The sequence below is a fragment of the Pecten maximus genome, chromosome 3, assembly GCF_902652985.1.
Source record: "Pecten maximus chromosome 3, xPecMax1.1, whole genome shotgun sequence".
NCBI classification, from domain to species: Eukaryota; Metazoa; Mollusca; class Bivalvia; order Pectinida; family Pectinidae; genus Pecten; species Pecten maximus.
In genome coordinates this window covers 37,715,723-37,738,401 of record NC_047017.1, presented here as the reverse complement: position 1 = coordinate 37,738,401, position 22,679 = coordinate 37,715,723, and the positions used below count along the sequence as shown (strand labels likewise).

Below are 22,679 nucleotides of genomic sequence, written 5' to 3'. Positions count from 1 at the left end.
TAGATATACTGTATATATATTAACAGGTTAGATATATATATATATTAACAGGTTAGATGTGTATATTAACAGGTTAGATATATATATATTAACAGGTTAGATATATATATATTAACAGGTTAGATGTGTATATTAACAGGTTAGATATTTATATTAACAGGTTAGATGTATATATTAACAGGTTAGATATATATATTAACAGGTTAGATGTATATATTAACAGGTTAGATGTATATATTAACAGGTTAGATATATATATATTAACAGGTTATGGGTCAAAGAAGTAATATGAACAGTATATTCCAGATAACACTGGATCCTCACATAAATGTATGGAGGATACGAATTACTTGTAATGGTTATATGGGGCAAAGAAGTAATTCAAACAGTGTGAACAATAAGGCTTGTTAAATTTTCGAGGCAATCCGCCCCTTTATCAAAACACAAAAAATTACAAATACAATCACATAATATATATAAGAAGTACTGGAAATACAATAAAATACAATAAGAATAATGTTTTAGTAACTGGAGAAACCACAATGAACCCTTCGGCAAACGTGGGCCGAGGATCTCTGTCGTTGGTCGCATAGCATTCTAGTGTTGAACATGATGCAGTCACGCTAGTATCCGCCTTCGGCCCACGTTTGCCGAAGGGTTCATTGTGGTTTCTCCAGTTACTAAAACATTATTCTTATTGTATTTTATTGTATTTCCAGTACTTATATACATTATGTGATTGTATTTGTAATTTTTTGTGTTTTGATAAAGGGGCGGATTGCCTCGAAAATTTAACAAGCCTTATTGTTCACACTGTTTGAATTACTTCTTTGCCCCATATATTAACAGGTTAGATGTATATATATTAACAGGTTAGATATATATATATTAACAGGTTAGATATATATATATTAACAGGTTAGATATATATATTAACATGTTAGATATATATATTAACAGGTTAGATATATATATATTAACAGGTTAGATATATATATATTAACAGGTTAGATGTATATATTAGGGGTTAGATGTGTATATTAACAGGTTAGGCATTTCAATTTACCTAGTCGTAGTTGGAATGACATGCAGGTGGTTGCTATTGATCATTGCCCTACCTGGGATGAAACGAAGTGTCGGTCAAGGGAAACATACTGGACTACCAACCTACAAACCCACTAACCTCGAGGTTTGAACGAACATTAAATGGTTTGTTTACTACGTGACCCCATGTTGGTACCCGACAATTCATCTGATTAATTATTCAATTTGTTACTATTTTATTAATTCCTCAATTAATGTTTTTTGGGCACCCCCAACAGCATTCCTAATATATCCTACATTACATTGCTGTTATTCAATACTCAATTTGGTCGCCTCCTGTCTTCAATAATATTTCTAGATTACACTACTGCAGCGATACTCAATTTGGTCGGCTCCCTTCGTCGACTTTATCTCGACAGTCCCCAACAGTCTGTAGTGTATCCCATATTGACATTTCGGCACTCGTAAATTTTGGTTTGTACAGTCCTCATAAAATTTATATAATTTTGCTCTCAGGGACATTTGCCAATTTGATTCTTTACAGGATAATTTGAGAGTTCTCAATACTTTATATACTTGTTATATCTATTACCATTTCATGGACGATAGTACATCAAGTATTTATGTAATATTGTCAACCAGAACGCTGTATCCATATATAATCATTTTGGGACAAAACTTTGTTAACACTTCAACATTTGCATGTGCAGGATATTTTCAAATGTCTTGGCCATTGGTCACATAGCGTTCCAACATAGAACATGGCTCTGTACATGTCAATGCTAGCCTCTACCTTCGGCCAACGCCAGCCGAAGGGTTCATGGTTGTTATTTCAACTACTACCAAAAATACTGTATCTTATTGTATTTTCCAGTACTGTTTATACATCATGTAATTGTATTTGTACATATTCTGTGTCTTGATAAAGGGGCGTATTGCCTAGAAAATTTGACATTTTTCATTGTCCACACTGTTAGAATTACTTCTTTGTCCCATATAACAGGTAAGATATATATACTTACAGGTTTGTTGTGTATATTTACAGGTAAGATATGTATTTTTACAGGTAAGATTTATTTTTAGATCACTGTTTAATACACCAAGACTGGCAAGAGGTTTATCTGGAAGATGTGGAATTTCTTCAAACACTTTAGGAACTTGTTATGAAACTTGTATTTAATGCATGGGAATGCACTAGAACACATTGACCTCCAAGACCTTTAGGGGTCCTTTATAACGGTATTATTAACCATTTTGGAACATTTTGATGTACGTTAAGATGATGGTATCTGTAGACTGTACTGATTAACACCTGGTCCCAACTATTTCCAGAAGTTCAGTGTTAGCCAGCGATTGGTTTACCGCCTACATGACCGCCCATTGCTAAGTTTTGTCTTGCCTGGCTATAGTCGGTGTTCCTTTGGTGTTATATCCAGTGTGGTAGAGTCACTTATCTCTGATAAAAAGACACACGACAATGTTCAGAAATATCATTCTTTACTATCTTTTTTTTTTTCACACAGAAAATTCCTAAAACATATTTCCTGTAATTTTAAAATTTAACATTTTTACTCCTTGCTTTCTTTAAAAGATGGATTCAATTACAGGTACATAATCAAGGGTTAATTCATCAGCAACCTTAGAAAACACTCTATCAAAATAAATACTATTTAAACTGAGATAAAAATATCAATTCTAAAACTCTTATTTTATTGAAGTTGTAATTTATAGCACTTATGACATAAAATAAAACTTAGTTCATTGTAAACAACATTGGTATAAATCTGTTATGGATAAGCAACAACTACATGAATCAATTCACCTTTAGTTTTGTTTCAGATACTTCCATTCAAAGGACTTTGCTATTACACAACCCTATCAAATTCAAATGGTAATTACAATGCTATGTATGTCATATAATGATACTAGATCAGGAATACTAGCAACCATTGAATCTTGCCTATCAATTACTGCTGTTTATACTGTATAAAAATCAATTACATTTGTATATTGGTACAAGTTCATAAACCTTTATCAACTAAGATGGAAAAAGTTGCACTTCACAAAAAAAACAAACAAAAATCTCATTCATCTAGTTGTTACAAATTCACTTTATATTATCTATCTATTTCATGTGGCAAGAATGGGTACATGTACCTAACATATATATGATATACTATATAGATTACCATCTATGTGTGCATATGCGAGGAACGATGCTAAAGATGATCAGGATAAATGTCCCAAGTTAAGGGTAGCTGACACCGACATGTTTCAAATCTTGTGAATTAACTTAATAAAATCCATATTTCTGACAAAAAGCATTTCCTCTTCTTGATTTACATAACTTTCGAAAAATAGTTCGAGATTCTATTGAAAATCTGTTTTGCGACAGGGCAAAGTTGGACTTATGGTTGCTTCTTCTTTTTGACTGGCGTTGTGCATGTGACCTTTTTAATGACCTTGAGTTGCTTCTGTTTTTGTACGATCTATGTTGGGTTTGTGACCTCCGAGATGACCTTGGTTGGTAATTATATCTACGTGGTAGTTTGCGTGATAGCTGAATCTGTGAGAGATCTTCTTCCAATTGACCTGGTGCTGCCCGGGAGGATGATACATATTGAGACCGAATTTTTTGTGACCTGGATTTAGTTTTTGACCTTGAAGGTGACGAGGTGGTTGATCTGACAAAAAGTGTCTCTGTTACTGACCTTTCACTTTTTTCTGTCGTACTTGTCGCTGGTGTTGTTGTTGACCTTGAGAATGTTGGCCTTAAAGTTGTTTGTATCCATGATATTATAGAAGATTCTGTGGTTTTTGCTTCGTTTGGAGGTTGTGGTCTTTGTCTAGATTCTGTTCTTGTTGTTGCTCTTGTTCTAGATCTGTTTTGGTATCTTGACCTTGGCCTCGACCTTGACCTTGATCTTGACCTTGATCTTGATGGTGAGGTCCGAGACCTCCTCCTTCCTTGAGATGAGTTTATTCTAGATGAGGTTGTGGTTCCTATCATGAAGATGGATACGATACTTTAATATGGGTAGTGGAATGTGTCACTAATTCTTACTTGGGGGTATGTGTGGTGCATGTTACGTAAGTGTCAAGATGATTGCAAACTTGCATGACAAGTACATAGTAATAATTTAGCCTATGTTTGCCTGATGTTTCCATCTACATATCTAAGCAATACTAAGTGTACTTTGACAAGGCCTTAGTCAGGCTTACATAATACAAACATCCTATGGTATGATTAAGATCTTGTTCTCTTCGGTATGAAGCTTCAATACAATTAAGCACTTCAGGTTTTTTACTAGCATGAGTTGAAAACAAAAGTTTGGCATCATAGATGTGTCAACACTTCATTGATATAAATGTGCTGGAACATGAGCATAGAGGCCAGGGGCCACTGATAGAAGTTTTGCTTTTAAACCAATACTAAACACATCTCGGCCCATTTCATTTCAATAAACTTGGTAGCCCTTCATCTCTGCATGCTACTGGCTAAATATAATGACCATGGGCCTCTTAGATATTGAGAAATTGTTTCAAAGTAAGTTAATGTGATCCTTTAGTGACCTTCAAAGTAAATAAATGTCATTCATTTCAACAAACTTGGTAGCCCTTTATCCCAGAATGCTATTTGCTTGATATTATGATCCTGTGCCTTTTGGATGTTAATGCCAGACAGACTGACACTGCACAAAGGAATAAATTCAATTGCCCTTCAGGCAAGTGAGCTAAAAGGAATTGTATATGTTGTGCAAGAAAGAATATGAGTTTGGTATATATTGACACATGGAATACCTCAATTGATATCTAAGAAAAGAAGTTTTAAAATATTTAGAACAACCAAGCTCAAGATGACAGGGAAGACAATGGTCTGGAGTTAACTTATGTTGTAGAATTGATTCCTCACAGAGATTGTGGAACATTGAATAGATAGTGAAAATATATTGGCATCATAATACAGTTACAAATACTATACATTATATCACTATATCATTATACATCATATCACTATAGTTATACATGGTATAACTATATATTGTATAACTACATATTGAATCACTATAACTATACATTGTATCGCTATAACTATACATTGTATCACTATAACTATACATTGTATCGCTATAACTATACATTGTATCGCTATAACTATACATTGTATCGCTATAACTATACATTGTATCGCTATAACTATACATTGTATCGCTATAACTATACATTGTATCACTATAACTACATTGTATCGCTATAACTATACACTGTATCACTATAACTATATATTGTATCGCTATAACTACACATTGTATCACTATAACTATACATTGTATCACTATAACTACATTGTATCGCTATAACTATACATTGTATCACTATAACTATACATTGTATCGCTATAACTATACATTGTATCACTATAACTACATTGTATCACTATAACTATACACTGTATCACTATAACTATACATTGCATCGCTATAACTATACATTGTATCACTATAACTATATGTTGTATCACTATAACTATACACTGTATCACTATAACTATACATTGTATCACTATAACTATACATTGTATCACTATAACTATACATTGTAACACTATAACTATACATTGTAACACTATAACTATACATTGTAAAACTGTATATTGTATAACTATAACTATACATTGTATCGCTATAACTATACATTGTATAACTGTATATTGTATAACTACACATTGTATAACTATAACTACACATTGTAACGCTATAACTATACATTGTATAACTGTATATTGTATAACTACACATTGTATAACTATAACTACACATTGTATCGCTATAACTATACATTGTATAACTGTATATTGTATAACTACACATTGTATAACTATAACTACACATTGTAACGCTATAACTATACACTGACTATAAAACAATACATATAGTACCACTATACATTGTTCCACTATACCACTATACACTGTATCACTATAGTTATACATGGTACAACAATACATTGTACCACTACACTTCACACTCTACACTGTCTAGTCCAAGTGATATATGATTATCTATCTGTTTGATTACTTATTCGGAGTCAGAATCATTCAGACTAACTACATGTATACACATACACACATATACATATATAGTTATTTATTAATGCGATGTACCAAACCAGATATGTTGTATTACTATAAATACATACATGATCTTTTTGTTGTATACATGTTTAGAGCACTAGATTGTCAAACTAAAAAATATATCTTATTAATGACTGCACTAAATTACCTGAGGTGATAAAACATGATACACATCATCTTACAAACATGTCCATGTCACTTTGAATTTATTTACCTTATTGAATGATTTCTTATAACACTGATATTTATCACATAATTTATATTCAATATTCACATGAATTAAGCAAAAAGTTTAAAAATTAACACTATGTCTTTATTTCATGTCCTAGCAGGCTTTTATGTGACGAGAATTGTATATAAATTCACAGATGATTCAATTTTAACTAAATATTGTGTTCTACTGTCTCATAGCGAATACAACATATACACAAGTGCAAAAACAATTTTAGCTACTGGTACACATAGCTACAGGTAATTACATCTCTACTTGTAGTACACATTGCTACAGGTAATTACATCTCTACCTGTAGTACACATAGCTACAGGTAATTACATCTCTACTTGTAGTACACATTGCTACAGGTAATTACATCTCTACCTGTAGTACACACAGAGTCATGTAATTACATCTCTACCTGTAGTACACATAGCTACAGGTAATTACATCTCTACCTGTAGTACACATAGCTACAGGTAATTACATCTCTACATAATAATTATATAGGGACACAAAATTACATCACTACACATAGTACACAAAATGCAATGGAATAAGGCCTCCTATCAATATTACATACCGTATTTCCTCTACCTACACACATACTCTTATATAATTATAGACATGCAGCATTAAGATGACAGTAAACAACCAACAGAGAAATTCATTTGACTTTGAAGTATGAGTGTTTAGCTGGAAACTAAAGATTGTTGAAACTTTATCTCTAGATACCAAGGCAAATACTAATATACTGGAATATTAATGCAGAAGCATTATTTTTATATGCTTGATACCAGAACAGATTTATGAACATGCCAGTGGTGAAATCTAATTAACGCTAGGCTTAATATTATAATGTAACTAATATACAAAGTAACAGTGCAGATATAAACATTTCAAAATCTTAACACTACAAGAATTAGCATTTCTAAATAACAAGAGGCCCAGAGGGCCTGTATCGCTCACCTGGTTTCATGAGATATGAAACAAGAACTATATTTGTCACTGGTATTGCTATGTCAATATATCATAAGCATTTTATATGGGTACATGAACATTGGTTTAATTGTAATTCTAAAAATGTCAATTTAGCCAAATTGATCCCTTTTGGCCCCGCCCCTCAGCACCCTGGGGGTCAGCCCCACCATTTGTACAATTTTGAATCCCTACCCCAAGGGGATGCTACCAGGCGAATATGAGCGATATCCATTGCTTAGTTTCAGAGAAGAAGTTGTTTATATCAATTAAGGCAAATTGACCCCTTTTGACCCAGCCCCTCAGACCCCCGGGGTCAGCCCCACTATTTGAACAGTTTTGAATCCCCACCCCATGGGAATGCTACCAGGCAAATATGAGCGATATACATTGCTTAGTTTCAGAGAACAAGTTATTAATGTCAATTTATCCAAATTGACCCCTTCTGGCCCCTCCCCTCAGCCCCCCAGGGGGGTCAGCCCCGTCATTTGTACAATTTTGAATCCCTACCCTAAGAGTGTGCTACCAGGCAAATATGAACAATATCCATTGCTCGGTTTCGGAGAAGAAGTCGTTTATATCAATATAGCCCAATTGACCACATTTGGCCCTGCCCATCAGGCCCCTAGGGGGTCAGCCCCATCATTTGTACAATTTTGAATCCCCACCTCATAGTGATGCTACCAGGCAAATATGAGCGATATCCATTGCTCGGTTTCAGAGAAGAAGTCGTTTATATCAATATAGCTTTATTGACCCCTTTTGGCCCCGCCCCTCAGACCCCTGGGGGGTCAGCCCCACCATTTGTACAATTTTGAGTCCCCACCCCATAGGGATGCTTCTGACCAAATTTGGTCAAATTCTGATCAGTGGTTATGAAGAAGAAGTCAATTGTTGATGGACGGACGACGGACGACACGGTATGGCATAAGCTCACCTTGGTCCTTTGGACCAGGTGAGCTAAAAATGAAAACTAATACTGCACTAAGTCAAGGTTATACAACATGACGTGTACTGCATGTTCTGGACAGATCATAAAGCTAAAGCATATACACAGCTTTAAAATATAAAAACCTAACTAGAAACATCTCATTTAAATAAAGTTAAAAGTCTAATTAGCATATTATATTAAATTGACAGTCAAAATTCCTTCTAGCTGAAATTTAAAAAATTTATACCCTGTAAAACCATATAAAATATCCATACATGTAATTAAATAATTCAATAGAGTTTTTGAACCAAAGGTTCCATGTTATATATTTATAACATAGGTATAAGGTATTGCTTGCATTAGTTTTAGATAACTTCAGTTTGATTGTCGGTACAAGTTATCAATTTAACATTGAACATGTTGAAAGCTTCCATGATCAGCAGGGTTAGTAAGAAGCTTGACTTGGACTAAAGCCTAAATCTCCCACAGATTGTGTGGTAGTGAGTTACAACTCACACAAAATAGCTGTGACAAGCACATGCTTAATGCTGTTAAAGGACTACAGCCCGGAATAACAAGGTCCTCTAGATAAACCTGTATACTGGTCAGGCATACTGTATTAAATATTTGAAATGTGAAATCCAATTCTTTCACCATTTCTTGAACTAAAGTTTATATACAATGTATACACATCACACTGGCATCCAGGAATATTAGCTCAGTTAAGGAGAAATTCCTTTCAACTCCTACTGCATTAATCTAATCAATCAAGGGATCCTGGTTCAATCCCTAGAGAAATGTGTGGCCGTCCTCAGGATGTCAGTTTTACACAGATTTAAACATTCATGTTGAACATGATGCAGTTTTTTCTAGAACAAGGCAAACATCAGTACTGTTCCCATGGCGACTATGGACGATTGAACATGCAGGGAAAGGGCAGCAAACATGCCAGAGTGTTGTCCGCCGGACGTACCATGTCTGTACAATGTGGTGTTCACACGGCGAGTATCGTACCCTTCATGGCGTGCAGATCTACAGTTGTCTGGGTTACCTCTCCTGTAAAGCACAGACTAATATTGTAAACCGAGTATCATTGTGTACATTACATAAATATAATACTACCACATCATAGTACATTTTCATTTCATATACAAGTTATTGACCTTCATCAAGTATGCAGAACTTTGCATCTAATGGAATAACATATTGATACTTACCCTACAAAAACAATGACTCCATGCAAACCAGTGACTTTCAGACAGGCCAAAATAAAGTGACCCCCACACCAGTGACCTTCAGGCCGAAATAAAGTGACCTTCACACCAGTGACCTCACCCCCACACCAGTGACCTCACCTCCACACCAGTGACCTCACCCAACACCAGTGACCTCACCTCCACACCAGTGACCTCACCTCCACACCAGTGATCTTTATTCCAAAATAAAGTGACCCCCACACCAGTGACCTCACCTCGATCCACACCAGTGACCTCACCCCCACACCAGTGACCTCACCTCCACACCAAGGACCTCAACTCCACACCAGCGACCTCACCTCCACACCAGTGACCTCACCCCCACACCAGTGACCTCACCTCCACACCAGTGACCTCACCCCCACACCAGTGACCTCACCTCCACACCAGTGACCTCACCCCCACACCAGTGACCTCACCTCCACACCAGTGACCTCACCTCCACACCAGTGACCTCAACTCCACACCAGTGACCTCAACTCCACACCAGTGACCTCACCTCCACACCAGTGATCTCCAGCCAGAGACTTTCGGACCGATGTCAAACAAAAACACAGTGACCTCTACACTAGTGATCTTCATTCAAAAATAGTGACTTCCAAATCAATGATCCTCATGCCAAAACATACTGACCTTCTCAGAAGACTTTTACCCTACAGTAAACCAGAGCATGCTTACGTTGCAGGATCCAAGATACCATAGACTTTACCCTACGGTAAACCAGAGCATGCTTACGTTGCAGGATCCACTATATGATAGACTTTACCATACAGTAAACCAGAGCTTGCTTACCTTGCAGGATCCACTATACGATAGACTTTACCATACGGTAAACCAGAGCTTGATTACCTTGCAGGATCCAAGATACCATAGACTTTACCCTACAATAAACCAGAGCTTGCTTACCTTGCAGGATCCAAGATACCATAGACTTTACCCTACGGTAAACCAGAGCATGCTTACCTTGCAGGATCCACTATACGATAGACTTTACCATACGGTAAACCAGAGCATGCTTACCTTGCAGGATCCACAATACGATAGACTTTACCATACGGTAAACCAGAGCTTGATTACCTTGCAGGATCCACTATACGATAAACTTTACCATGCAGTAAACCAGAGCTTGCTTACCTTGCAGGATCCACAATACCATTGACTTTACCCTACAATAAACCAGAGCTTGCTTACCTTGCAGGATCCACAATACCATAGACTTTACCCTACAGTAAACCAGAGCTTGCTTACCTTGCAGGATCCACTATACGATAGACTTTACCATACGGTAAACCAGAGCTTGCTTACCTTGCAGGATCCACAATACGATAGACTTTACCATGCAGTAAACCAGAGCTTGCTTACCTTGCAGGATCCACAATACCATTGACTTTACCCTACAATAAACCAGAGCTTGCTTACCTTGCAGGATCCACAATACCATTGACTTTACCCTACAATAAACCAGAGCTTGCTTACCTTGCAGGATCCACTATACGATAGACTTTACCATACGGTAAACCAGAGCTTGCTTACCTTGCAGGATCCACAATACGATAGACTTTACCATGCAGTAAACCAGAGCTTGCTTACCTTGCAGGATCCACAATACGATAGACTTTACCATGCAGTAAACCAGAGCTTGCTTACCTTGCAGGATCCACAATACCATTGACTTTACCCTACAATAAACCAGAGCTTGCTTACCTTGCAGGATCCACAATACCATAGACTTTACCCTACAGTAAACCAGAGCTTGCTTACCTTGCAGGATCCACTATACGATAGACTTTACCATACGGTAAACCAGAGCTTGCTTACCTTGCAGGATCCACAATACGATAGACTTTACCATGCAGTAAACCAGAGCTTGCTTACCTTGCAGGATCCACAATACGATAGACTTTACCCTACAATAAACCAGAGCTTGCTTACCTTGCAGGATCCACAATACCATTGACTTTACCCTACAGTAAACCAGAGCTTGCTTACCTTGCAGGATCCACTATACGATAGACTTTACCATACGGTAAACCAGAGCTTGCTTACCTTGCAGGATCCACCATACGATAGACTTTACCATGCAGTAAACCAGAGCTTGCTTACCTTGCAGGATCCACAATACCATTGACTTTACCCTACAATAAACCAGAGCTTGCTTACCTTGCAGGATCCACTATGCGATAGACTTTACCCTACGGTAAACCAGAGCATGCTTACCTTGCAGGATCCACTATGCGATAGACTTTACCATGCAGTAAACCAGAGCATGCTTACCTTGCAGGATCCACAATACGATAGACTTTACCCTACAGTAAACCAGAGCTTGCTTACCTTGCAGGATCCACTATGCGATAGACTTTACCATGCAGTAAACCAGAGCATGCTTACCTTGCAGGATCCACAATACCATTGACTTTACCCTACAATAAACCAGAGCTTGCTTACCTTGCAGGATCCACTATGCGATAGACTTTACCATACGGTAAACCAGAACTGGCTGTGGATGTCGATACCATGTAGATTTCACCTGAAAAACAGATTTTCATTTGAATTAGTTCATAGAAACATATGGATGCTGCTAATGCTTATAATATTACCATGATAAACAACATATACCAGTAAGTTTTATATGTAGTGTACATACATTAAATCAGCTACGTAATGAGTTTCAAAAACAAGTATGCTATCAAGAATCCTCGAAAAATATTTTTAGGCCTACTTCTAAGTTGTTTTACTAGGTATGTCTACAGACAGGTGAATATAAACATTTTGTCAGATAGCCCACTTCATCAGATAGACATCAGAAGACACTATTTAATGTTTTAAGTCCTATAGCCAGGTGGCAATATGCAGGAAATTACATAATGTAATTTCAATTGTTCAACTAGGAACTTACACACCAGCTTTTCAGAAAAGTAATGTTGTAACCATTCAAAGGTAAAAGAATCCCCCCTTTTTTATATATATTTCACTACATCTGTATGTATATTTACCATCCTCATCCTCGCCAAATGATATGATGCTGGTCACATAGGTGGACTTCAGTGGAGGACGACACATAGCAGAGGTACACATTTGGAGCTCCTCATTTTGCCAGCCCCCAGTGATGGGGTCCTCCAACAGTCTCCACATCTTACTGAGGACAGAAACACCAGTCACAGAGGTCAATCCATCAATACACCATCATCATATTAACTTACTATCATTACAATGTTATAAGTCATCAGCTTGACACTCGAGGCACACCTGAGGGTTCTAAATCTATATAACCAATGGAAGCTTCACCCAGACATAAAATCCCATAAGCTTATACATATAATTTAATGAAGTCCCCCAGGGTTATAAATATAACATGATGAAGTCCCCCAGGGTTATAAATACAACATGATGAAGTCCCCCACAGTTATAAATACAACATGATGAAGTCCCCCAGGGTTATAAATACAACATGATGGAGCCCCCAGGGTTATAAATAAAACATGATGAAGTCCCCCAGGGTTATAAATACAACATGATGAAGTCCCCCACAGTTATAAATACAACATGATGAAGTCCCCCAGGGTTATAAATACAACATGATGGAGCCCCCAGGGTTATAAATAAAACATGATGAAGTCCCCCAGGGTTATAAATACAACATGATGAAGTCCCCCAGGGTTATAAATACAACATGATGGAGCCCCCAGGGTTATAAATACAACATGATGAAGTCCCCCAGGGTTATAAATACAACATGATGAAGTCCCCCAGGGTTATAAATACAACATGATGGAGCCCCCAGGGTTATAAATACAACATGATGAAGTCCCCCAGGGTTATAAATACAACATGATGAAGTCCCCCAGGGTTATAAATACAACATGATGAAGTCCCCCAGGGTTATAAATACAACATGATGAAGTCCCCCAGGGTTATAAATACAACATGATGAAGTCCCCCAGGGTTATAAATACAACATGATGAAGTCCCCCAGGGTTATAAATACAACATGATGAAGTCTCCCACGGTTAAAAACAAGAGGCCCAGAGGGCCTGTATCGCTCACCTGGTTTCATGAGATATGAAACAAGAATGATGCTGAAGTATATTTGTCGCTGGTATTGGTATGTCAATATATAACATAAGCATTTTATATGGGTACATGTACATTAGTTTTATTTTAATACTGAAAATTCCAAAAAGTGCATTAATCCGCGACCTCAGAGGGATGCTACCACACAAATGTGAGTGATATCCATTACTTAGATTCAGAGAAGAACTTGTTTAGACCAACTGACCCCTTTTGACCCTGATCTCTGCCCCCTTGGGGGTCAGCTCGTTCCTTTACGCAATTTTGAATCCCTACCCCAATAGGATGCTACCAGTCAAACCATTGCTTAGTTTCAGAGAATAAGTTGTTTAAATCAATTTAGCCAAATTGACCCCTTTTGGCCCCACCCCTCAGCTCCCTGGCGGCCCGGGTCAACCCCAACATTTTTACAATTTTGAATCCCCACCCCATAACCATGCTACCATACAAATGTGAGTAATATCCATTGCTAAGTTTCAGAGAAGTTGTTTAAACAAATTGACCAATTTTTGCCCCGCCCCTCAGGCCCCTGGGGGGGGGGGGGGGGGGGGGGGGTGTCAGCCCCACCATTTGTACAATTTTGAATCCCCATCCCATAGGGATGCTACCCGGGAAATATGAGCGAAATCCATTGCTTAGTTTCAGAGCAGAAGTCGTTTATTTCAATTTTGCAAAACTGACCCCTTTTGGCCCCGCCCCTCAGGCCCCAGGGGGGTCGGCCCCGTCATTTGTACAATTTAAAATTCTTACCCCAAGGTGATGCTACCAGTAAAATATGAATATAGCCCGACTGACCACATTTGGCCCCACCCCTCAGGCCCCTGGGGTGGTCAGCCCAATCATTTGTACAATTTTGATTCCTGACCCCATAGTGATGCTACAAGGAAAATATGAGCAATATCCATTGCTTGGTTTCAGAGAAGAAGTCGCTAATATCAATATAGCCCAATTGACCACATTTGGCCCCGCCCCTCAGGCCCCCGGGGGTCAGCTCCATCATTTGTACAATTTTTAATCCCCACCCCATAGTGATGCTACCAGGCAAATATGAGCGATATCCATTGCTTGGTTTCAGAGAAGAAGTCGTTTATATAAAGAGAGCCAAATTGACCGCTTTTGGCCCCGCCCCTCAGACCCCATGGGGGGCAGCCCCACCATTTGTACAATTTTTAATCCCCACTCCATAGGGATGCTACCAGGTAAATATGAGTGATATCCATTGCTTAGTTTCAGAGCAGAAGTCGTTTATATCAATTCTGTAAAACTGACCCCTTTTGGCCCCGCCCCTCAGACCACAGGGGGTCAGCCCTGTCATTTGTACAATTTCAAATTCCTACCCCAAGGTGATGCTACCAGTAAAATATGAGAGATATCCATTGTTTGGTTCCAGAGAAGAAGTCAATTATATGAATATAGCCCGATTGACCACATTTGGCCCCGCCCCTCAGGCCCCTGGGGGGGGTCAGTCCCATCATTTGTACAATTTTAAATCCCAACCCCATAGTGATGCTACCAGGCAAATATGAGTGACAGGCATTGCTCGGTTTCAGAGAAGAAGTCGTTTATATCAATATAGCCAAATTGACCACATTCGGCCCCACCCCTCAGGCCCCTGGGGGGTCAGCCCCATCATTTGTACAATTTTGAATCCCCACCCCATAATGATGCTACCAGGCAAATATGAGCGATAGCCATTGCTTGGTTTCAGAGAAGTCGTTTATATCAATATAGCCAGATTGACCACATTTGGCCCCACCCCTCAGGCCCCTGGGGGGTCAGCCCCATCATTTGTACAATTTTGAATCCCCACCCCATAGTGATGCTACCAGGCAAATAGTAGTGATAGCCATTGCTTGGTTTCAGAGAAGAAGTCGTTTATATCAATAGCGCAAAAATGACCCCTTTTGGCCCCGCCCCAGAGGCCCCCAGGGGGTCAGCCCCATCATTTGTACAATTCTGAGTCCCCTACCCATAGGGATGCTTTGACCAAATTTGGTCAAATTCTGATGTGTGGTTATGAAGAAGAAGTCAATTGTTGACGGACGGACGGACGGACGGACAGACGACGGACCAGGTGAGCTAATAAAACATGATGAAGTCCCCCAGGGTTATAAATACAACATGATGAAGTCCCCAGGGTTATAAATACAACATGATGAAGTCCCCAGGGTTATAAATACAACATGATGAAGTCCCCCAGGGTTATAAATACAACATGATGGAGTCTCCAGGGTTATAAATACAACATGATGAAGTCCCCCAGGGTTATAAATACAACATGATGGAGCCCCCAGGGTTATAAATAAAACATGATGAAGTCCCCCAGGGTTATAAATACAACATGATGAAGTCCCCCAGGGTTATAAATACAACATGATGAAGTCCCCCAGGGTTATAAATACAACATGATGGAGCCCCCAGGGTTATAAATACAACATGATGAAGTCCCCCAGGGTTATAAATACAACATTATGAAGTCCCCCAGGGTTATAAATACAACATGATGAAGTCCCCCAGGGTTATAAATACAACATGATGAAGTCCCTCAGGGTTATAAATACAACATGATGAAGTCCCCCATGGTTATAAATACAACATGATGAAGTCCCCCACGGTTATAAATACAACATGATGGAGCCCCCAGGGTTATAAATACAACATGATGAAGTCCCCCAGGGTTATAAATATAACATGATGAAGTCCCCCAAGGTTATAACTACAACATGATGAAGTCCTTACCCTGACATGAAGTCCCCGTATATGTAGAAGCCGTTGAGGTTTGGACTGTTACAGCCCCGGTAGAAATGGCCACCAGTGATAGACTTGCCCATGTAATGAGGGTAGTGATGGATCGGGTCCTCCACTGGACCTGTCAAAATGGCAGAACGGTGTCAACATCTTTATCATTGTTTCTCGTCTCACTATGTGTTATTTTTAGTTTTTTAAATGCTTTCTGAAGTCTCTTATATCTGATTAAGATCATATAAATATGCATTTCTGATAAAGTTTATCAAGCCTTATACCATGTATACAAGTTTGATTCAGTCATTAAGATTTTGCATTGCTTAAGCCAAAACAAGCAAACTTGGTAGTACTAAAGGAATACAAGTGCCCTACCGGCCCCTTCTAAAAATAGTACCAGTGACCTTGACCCAAAACCCCCCAAAAATTCTAATTTGTCTGCGATATTATTGCCCTTTATCATTGCATGATGTTTGATTACAATTCCTCAAGGAATGAAGCCGCTTGGGAGCTGACAAACTTTGGCATTACGTAGGTACATACATTTTTGTACATACAAGACTGATGGAGATAAAACCTATAGCCCCCACCAGTTTATTGGTAGGGGACTAATAAAGCATCAAGAACAATCATGTAACTTGTCTGTTTCACTCACCTATAGAGTCACACAAATCTTCTCTGAAGCAAGACATTCCCTCCAGTGCATTCCAGCCATAGTTAACTCCCTTTTTCAACAGATCAAGTTCCTCAAAGGCTGACTGTCCTACATCTCCACACACAATTCGACCTTTTCCAGCACCTAAACATATTCAATGTGACTTGTTATGATGATAGTCACTGCAATAATAATCACTTCTTATCCTGTACCACTAGAGCATTTTTATCCACTTTCAGGGGGGAGACAGTATAACCCAACTGTAGTTTTTCTTTTTAAATTGAGCATCAGGCCTTTTTGTGATATTTTAGGTTGGGCAATAAATTGACTGAATAGGAACCAACATTTCATCCAAATCCCTGCCACATCCATTCCCGACCCACTGGAAAAGTTCTTTAATTACTTATATATAATTAGAAGTTACATAAGACACCTATTCAACCTTCTCTTTATTGCTTCTTCGTTTAAGAACATCAACCTTTCATTCTTTCACAAAGCATTGGCATTCCTACCTGCCCCCTTCTACTTTCCATAACTACCCTGCCATTTCCCATAACAACCTGCCCCCTTCTACTTCCGTTACCTACCCTGACATTTCCCATAACAACCTGCCCCCTTCTACTTCCGTTACCTACCCTGCCATTTCCCATTCCTACCTGCCCCCTTCTACTTTCCTTATCTACCCTGCCATTTCCCATACCAACCTGCCCCCTTCTACTTCCGTTACCTACCCTGCCATTTCCCATACCTTCATGCCCCCTTCTACTTTCTTTACCTACCCTGCCATATCCCATACCAACCTGCCCCCTTCTACTTCCGTTACCTACCCTGCCATTTCCCATTCCTACCTGCCCCCTTCTACTTCCGTTACCTACCCTGCCATTTCCCATTCCTACCTGCCCCCTTCTACTTCCGTTACCTACCCTGCCATTTCCCATACCTTCATGCCCCCTTCTACTTTCGTTACCTACCCTGCCATTTCTCATTCCTACCTGCCCCCTTCTACTTCCGTTACCTACCCTGCCATTTCCCATTCCTACCTGCCCCTTCTACTTCCGTTACCTACCCTGCCATTTCCCATTCCTACCTGCCCCTTCTACTTCCGTTACCTACCCTGCCATTTCCCATACCTTCATGCCCCCTTCTACTTTCGTTACCTACCCTGCCATTTCTCATTCCTACCTGCCCCCTTCTACTTCCGTTACCTACCCTGCCATTTCCCATTCCTACCTGCCCCTTCTACTTTCGTTACCTACCCTGCCATTTCCCATTCCTACCTGCCCCTTCTACTTTCGTTACCTACCCTGCCATTTCCCATACCTTCATGCCCCCTTCTACTTTCGTTACCTACCCTGCCATTTCTCATTCCTACCTGCCCCCTTCTACTTCCGTTACCTACCCTGCCATTTCCCATTCCTACCTGCCCCTTCTACTTTCGTTACCTACCCTGCCATTTCCCATACCTTCATGCCCCCTTCTACTTTCTTTACCTACCCTGCCATTTCCCATACCTTCATGCCCCCTTCTACTTTCGTTACCTACCCTGCCATTTCCCATACCTTCATGCCCCCTTCTACTTTCGTTACCTACCCTGCCATTTCCCATTCCTACCTGCCCCCTTCTACTTTCGTTACCTACCCTGCCATTTCCCATACCAACCTGCCCCCTTCTACTTTCCATAACTACCCTGCCATTTCCCATACCTACCTGCCCCCTTCTACTTTCGTTACCTACCCTGCCATTTCCCATACCAACCTGCCCCTTCTACTTCCGTTACCTACCCTGCCATTTCCCATTCCTACCTGCCCCCTTCTACTTCCGTTACCTACCCTGCCATTTCCCATACCTTCATGCCCCCTTCTACTTTCCATAACTACCCTGCCATATCCTATACCTACCTGCCCCCTTCTACTTCCGTTACCTACCCTGCCATTTCCCATACCAACCTGCCCCCTTCTACTTCCGTTACCTACCCTGCCATTTCTCATTCCTACCTGCCCCCTTCTACTTCCGTTACCTACCCTGCCATTTCCCATACCTTCATGCCCCCTTCTACTTTCCTTATCTACCCTGCCATATCCTATACCTACCTGCCCCCTTCTTCTTTCCATAACTACCCTGCCATATATTTCCGACAAATACCTGTCCCAAATTTACCGCCATCCTTCCCCTTTATTTACCCATCCTCTCTCCAACCTACCAGTGACTGGGTCACCCCGATCTTTTCCACACCTCCACATGTTCCTGACGCCATAGGCATATATTTCTGGTCGGATCCCATCTTGACCCACAAATGGGTTGTCTGGTGGGATACCATAGGGATTCCATCGAGGTTGACTGTCTACATCTATCCTCAGTACCTTCCCCAGAAGTAAAGACCTGTAATCAACGATACAAAATGTTAGTCACACAACAGAATTTTACAGATCCATTACCCTCAATCATTAAAATTTTGGAAGACATAAATGCAAGGGGAGGGGGTCAGCCCCATCATCCTTATATCTATTTTTGTATCCCGTAACATCTATGTATGCTCATCAGTAAAATATAAAATGCGAGGGGATGGGGTCAGCCCCATCATTCTTACCGGGGGTATATCTTATAATTTTATATCCCCCAACATCTATGTATGCTCATCAGTAAAATATAAAATACGAGTGATATCCATTGCTTAGTTTCGGAGAATAAGTTGTTTATAGCAATAGTCATGCAAATTGTCACTTTTTGGCCCCGCACCTCAGCACCACTATTTGTACATTTTTCAATCCGAAACACCTACCAGTAAAATATGAGTGATATCTATTGTTTAGTTCCTGAGAAGATCATCAATTATAGCATTCAGTGGTATAACAAGACATAGTTTGAAGAAAGTGCTGACAGAGGGACTGACTGTCTGAACGAATGACAACAACAGACTGACTGTCTGAACAACTGACAACAACAGACTGTCTGAACGACTGACAACAACAGACTGACTGTCTGGGTGACTGACAACAACAGACTGTCTGAACGACTGACAACAGCAGACAGACTGTCTGAACAACTGACAACAACAGACTGTCTGAACAACTGACAACAACAGACTGTCTGAACAACTGACAACAACAGACTGTCAGAACAACTGACGACAACAGACTGTCTGAACAACTGACAACAACAGACTGTCAGAACAACTGACGACAACAGACTGTCTGAACAACTGACAACAACAGACTGTCTGAACAACTGACAACAACAGACTGTCTGAATGACTGACAACAACAGACTGTCAGAACAACCGACAACAACAGACAGACTGTCTGAACAACCGACAACAACAGACTGTCTGAACGACTGACAACAACAGACTGTCTGAACAACTGACAACAACAGACAGACTGTCTGAACAACTGACAACAACAGACTGTCTGAACAGTTGACAACAACAGACAGACTGTCTGAATGACTGACAACAACAGACTGTCTGAACGACTGACAACAACAGACAGACTGTCTGAATGACTGACAACAGACTGTCTGAACGACTGACAACAACAGACTGTCTAAAGACTGAAAAAAAACAGTGTCTGAAAGACTGACAACAACAGACAGACTGTCTGAACAACTGACAACAACAGACTGTCTGAACAACTGACAACAACAGACTGTCTGAACAACTGACAACAACAGACTGTCTGAATGACTGACAACAACAGACTGTCAGAACAGTTGACAACAACAACAGACTGTCTGAACAACTGACAACAACAGACAGACTGTCTGAACGACTGACAACAACAGACTGTCTGAGCGACTGACAACAACAGACAGACTGTCTGGGCGACTGACAACAACAGATTAACTGTCTGAACAACTGACAACAACAGATTGACTGTCTGAACAACTGACAACAACAGATTGACTGCCTGAATGACTGACAACAACAGATTAACTGTCTGAATGACTGACAGCAGACTGTCTGAACGACTGATAACAACAGACTGACTGTCTAAATGACTGACAACAACAGACGAAGGATGCCATGGTATGGCATGACCTCACTGTGGTCCTTTAGACCAGGTGAGCTAATAAAAATCTTCCATTGTCAAAATCCAAGATGGTCGTCTGTTAGCCATCTCAAAATTGAGCTAGCACAACTAAAGGGACCTTGCATATGAAATTTGAAAATGATCCATGTTTGACCACATTGAAGTGACCTAGTTACAGGTATGACCTAGTCATGACCTAGTTATGACCTAGGTATGACCTAGGTATGACCTAGGTATGTTTGAGCAACGAAACTTCGACATCAGATGTAACTGCAGTTGTGCCATCAATACTCTATATAGTGTACAGAGCCGTGCCATCAGTACTCTATATAGTGTACATAGCCGTGCCATCAGTACTCTATATACTGTACAGAGCCGTGCCATCAGTACTCTATATAGTGTACAGAGCTGAGCCATCAGTACTCTATATAGTGTACATAGCCGTGCCATCAGTACTCTATATAGTGTACAGAGCTGAGCCATCAGTACTCTATATAGTGTACAGAGCCGTGCCATCAGTACTCTATATAGTGTACAGAGCCGTGCCATCAGTACTCTATATAGTGTACATAGCCGTGCCATCAGTACTCTATATAGTGTACAGAGCCGTGCCATCAGTACTCTATATAGTGTACATAGCCGGGCCATCAGTACTCTATATAGTGTACAGAGCCGTGCCATCAGTACTCTATATAGTGTACAGAGCCGTGCCATCAGTACTCTATATACATAGTGTACAGAGCCGAGCCATCAGTACTCTATATACATAGTGTACAGAGCCGAGCCATCAGTACTCTATATAGTGTACAGAGCTGTGCCACAGTACTCTATATAGTGTACAGAGCCGTGCCATCAGTACTCTATATACATAGTGTACAGAGCCGAGCCATCAGTACTCTATATAGTGTACAGAGCTGTGCCATCAGTACTCTATATACATAGTGTACAGAGCCGAGCCATCAGTACTCTATATAGTGTACAGAGCTGTGCCACAGTACTCTATATAGTGTACAGAGCCGTGCCATCAGTACTCTATATACATAGTGTACAGAGCCGAGCCATCAGTACTCTATATAGTGTACAGAGCCGTGCCATCAGTACTCTATATAGTGTACAGAGCCGAGCCATCAGTACTCTATATAGTGTACAGAGCCGTGCCATCAGTACTCTATATAGCGTACAGAGCCGAGCCATCAGTACTCTATATAGTGTACAGAGCTGTGCCATCAGTACTCTATATAGTGTACAGAGCCGTGCCATCAGTACTCTATATAGTGTACAGAGCCGTGCCATCAGTACTCTATATAGTGTAGAGCCGTTCCATCAGTCCTCTATATAGTGTACAGAGCCGAGCCATCCGTACTCTATATAGTGTACAGAGCCGTGCCATCAGTACTCTATATAGTGTACATAGCCGTGCCATCAGTACTCTATATAGTGTACAGAGCCGTGCCATCACTTCTCTATATAGTGTACAGAGCCGTGCCATCAGTACTCTATATAGTGTACAGAGCCATACCATCAGTACTCTATATATATAGTGTACAGAGCCATGCCATCAGTACTCTATATAGTGTACAGAGCCGGGCCATCAGTACTCTATATATATAGTGTACAGAGCCATGCCAT

The 22,679-nt window shown here is 39.9% G+C and overlaps 1 protein-coding gene and 2 long non-coding RNA genes across 3 annotated transcripts in view; 1 reads left to right on the top strand and 2 right to left on the bottom strand.

Annotated features, from left to right (window-relative positions):
• Positions 1 to 5,874: 5,874 nt before the first annotated feature.
• On the top strand, positions 5,875 to 7,169 carry LOC117324088. Its single transcript, XR_004531889.1, has 2 exons — positions 5,875 to 6,723; positions 6,872 to 7,169. It is a non-coding gene; the product is annotated as an uncharacterized LOC117324088 (long non-coding RNA).
• LOC117324089 lies at positions 6,177 to 6,924 on the bottom strand. The gene is made up of 2 exons (XR_004531890.1): positions 6,814 to 6,924; positions 6,177 to 6,776 (listed from the first exon to the last, which is right to left on the bottom strand). It is a non-coding gene; the product is annotated as an uncharacterized LOC117324089 (long non-coding RNA).
• A 1,073-nt stretch (positions 7,170 to 8,242) lies between the features above and the next one.
• The window catches only part of LOC117324087 (HHIP-like protein 2), a 40,019-nt gene continuing 25,582 nt past the window's right edge, over positions 8,243 to 22,679 (bottom strand). Inside the window, exons 3-8 of the mRNA XM_033879725.1 lie at positions 19,223 to 19,401; positions 17,023 to 17,166; positions 16,365 to 16,494; positions 12,551 to 12,693; positions 12,003 to 12,084; positions 8,243 to 9,357 (exon numbers count right to left, since the gene is read on the bottom strand). Of these exons, the coding sequence (XP_033735616.1) occupies positions 9,171 to 9,357; positions 12,003 to 12,084; positions 12,551 to 12,693; positions 16,365 to 16,494; positions 17,023 to 17,166; positions 19,223 to 19,401 (865 nt within the window). The 3' untranslated portion in view covers positions 8,243 to 9,170. The remainder of the gene's footprint in view (positions 9,358 to 12,002; positions 12,085 to 12,550; positions 12,694 to 16,364; positions 16,495 to 17,022; positions 17,167 to 19,222; positions 19,402 to 22,679) is intronic.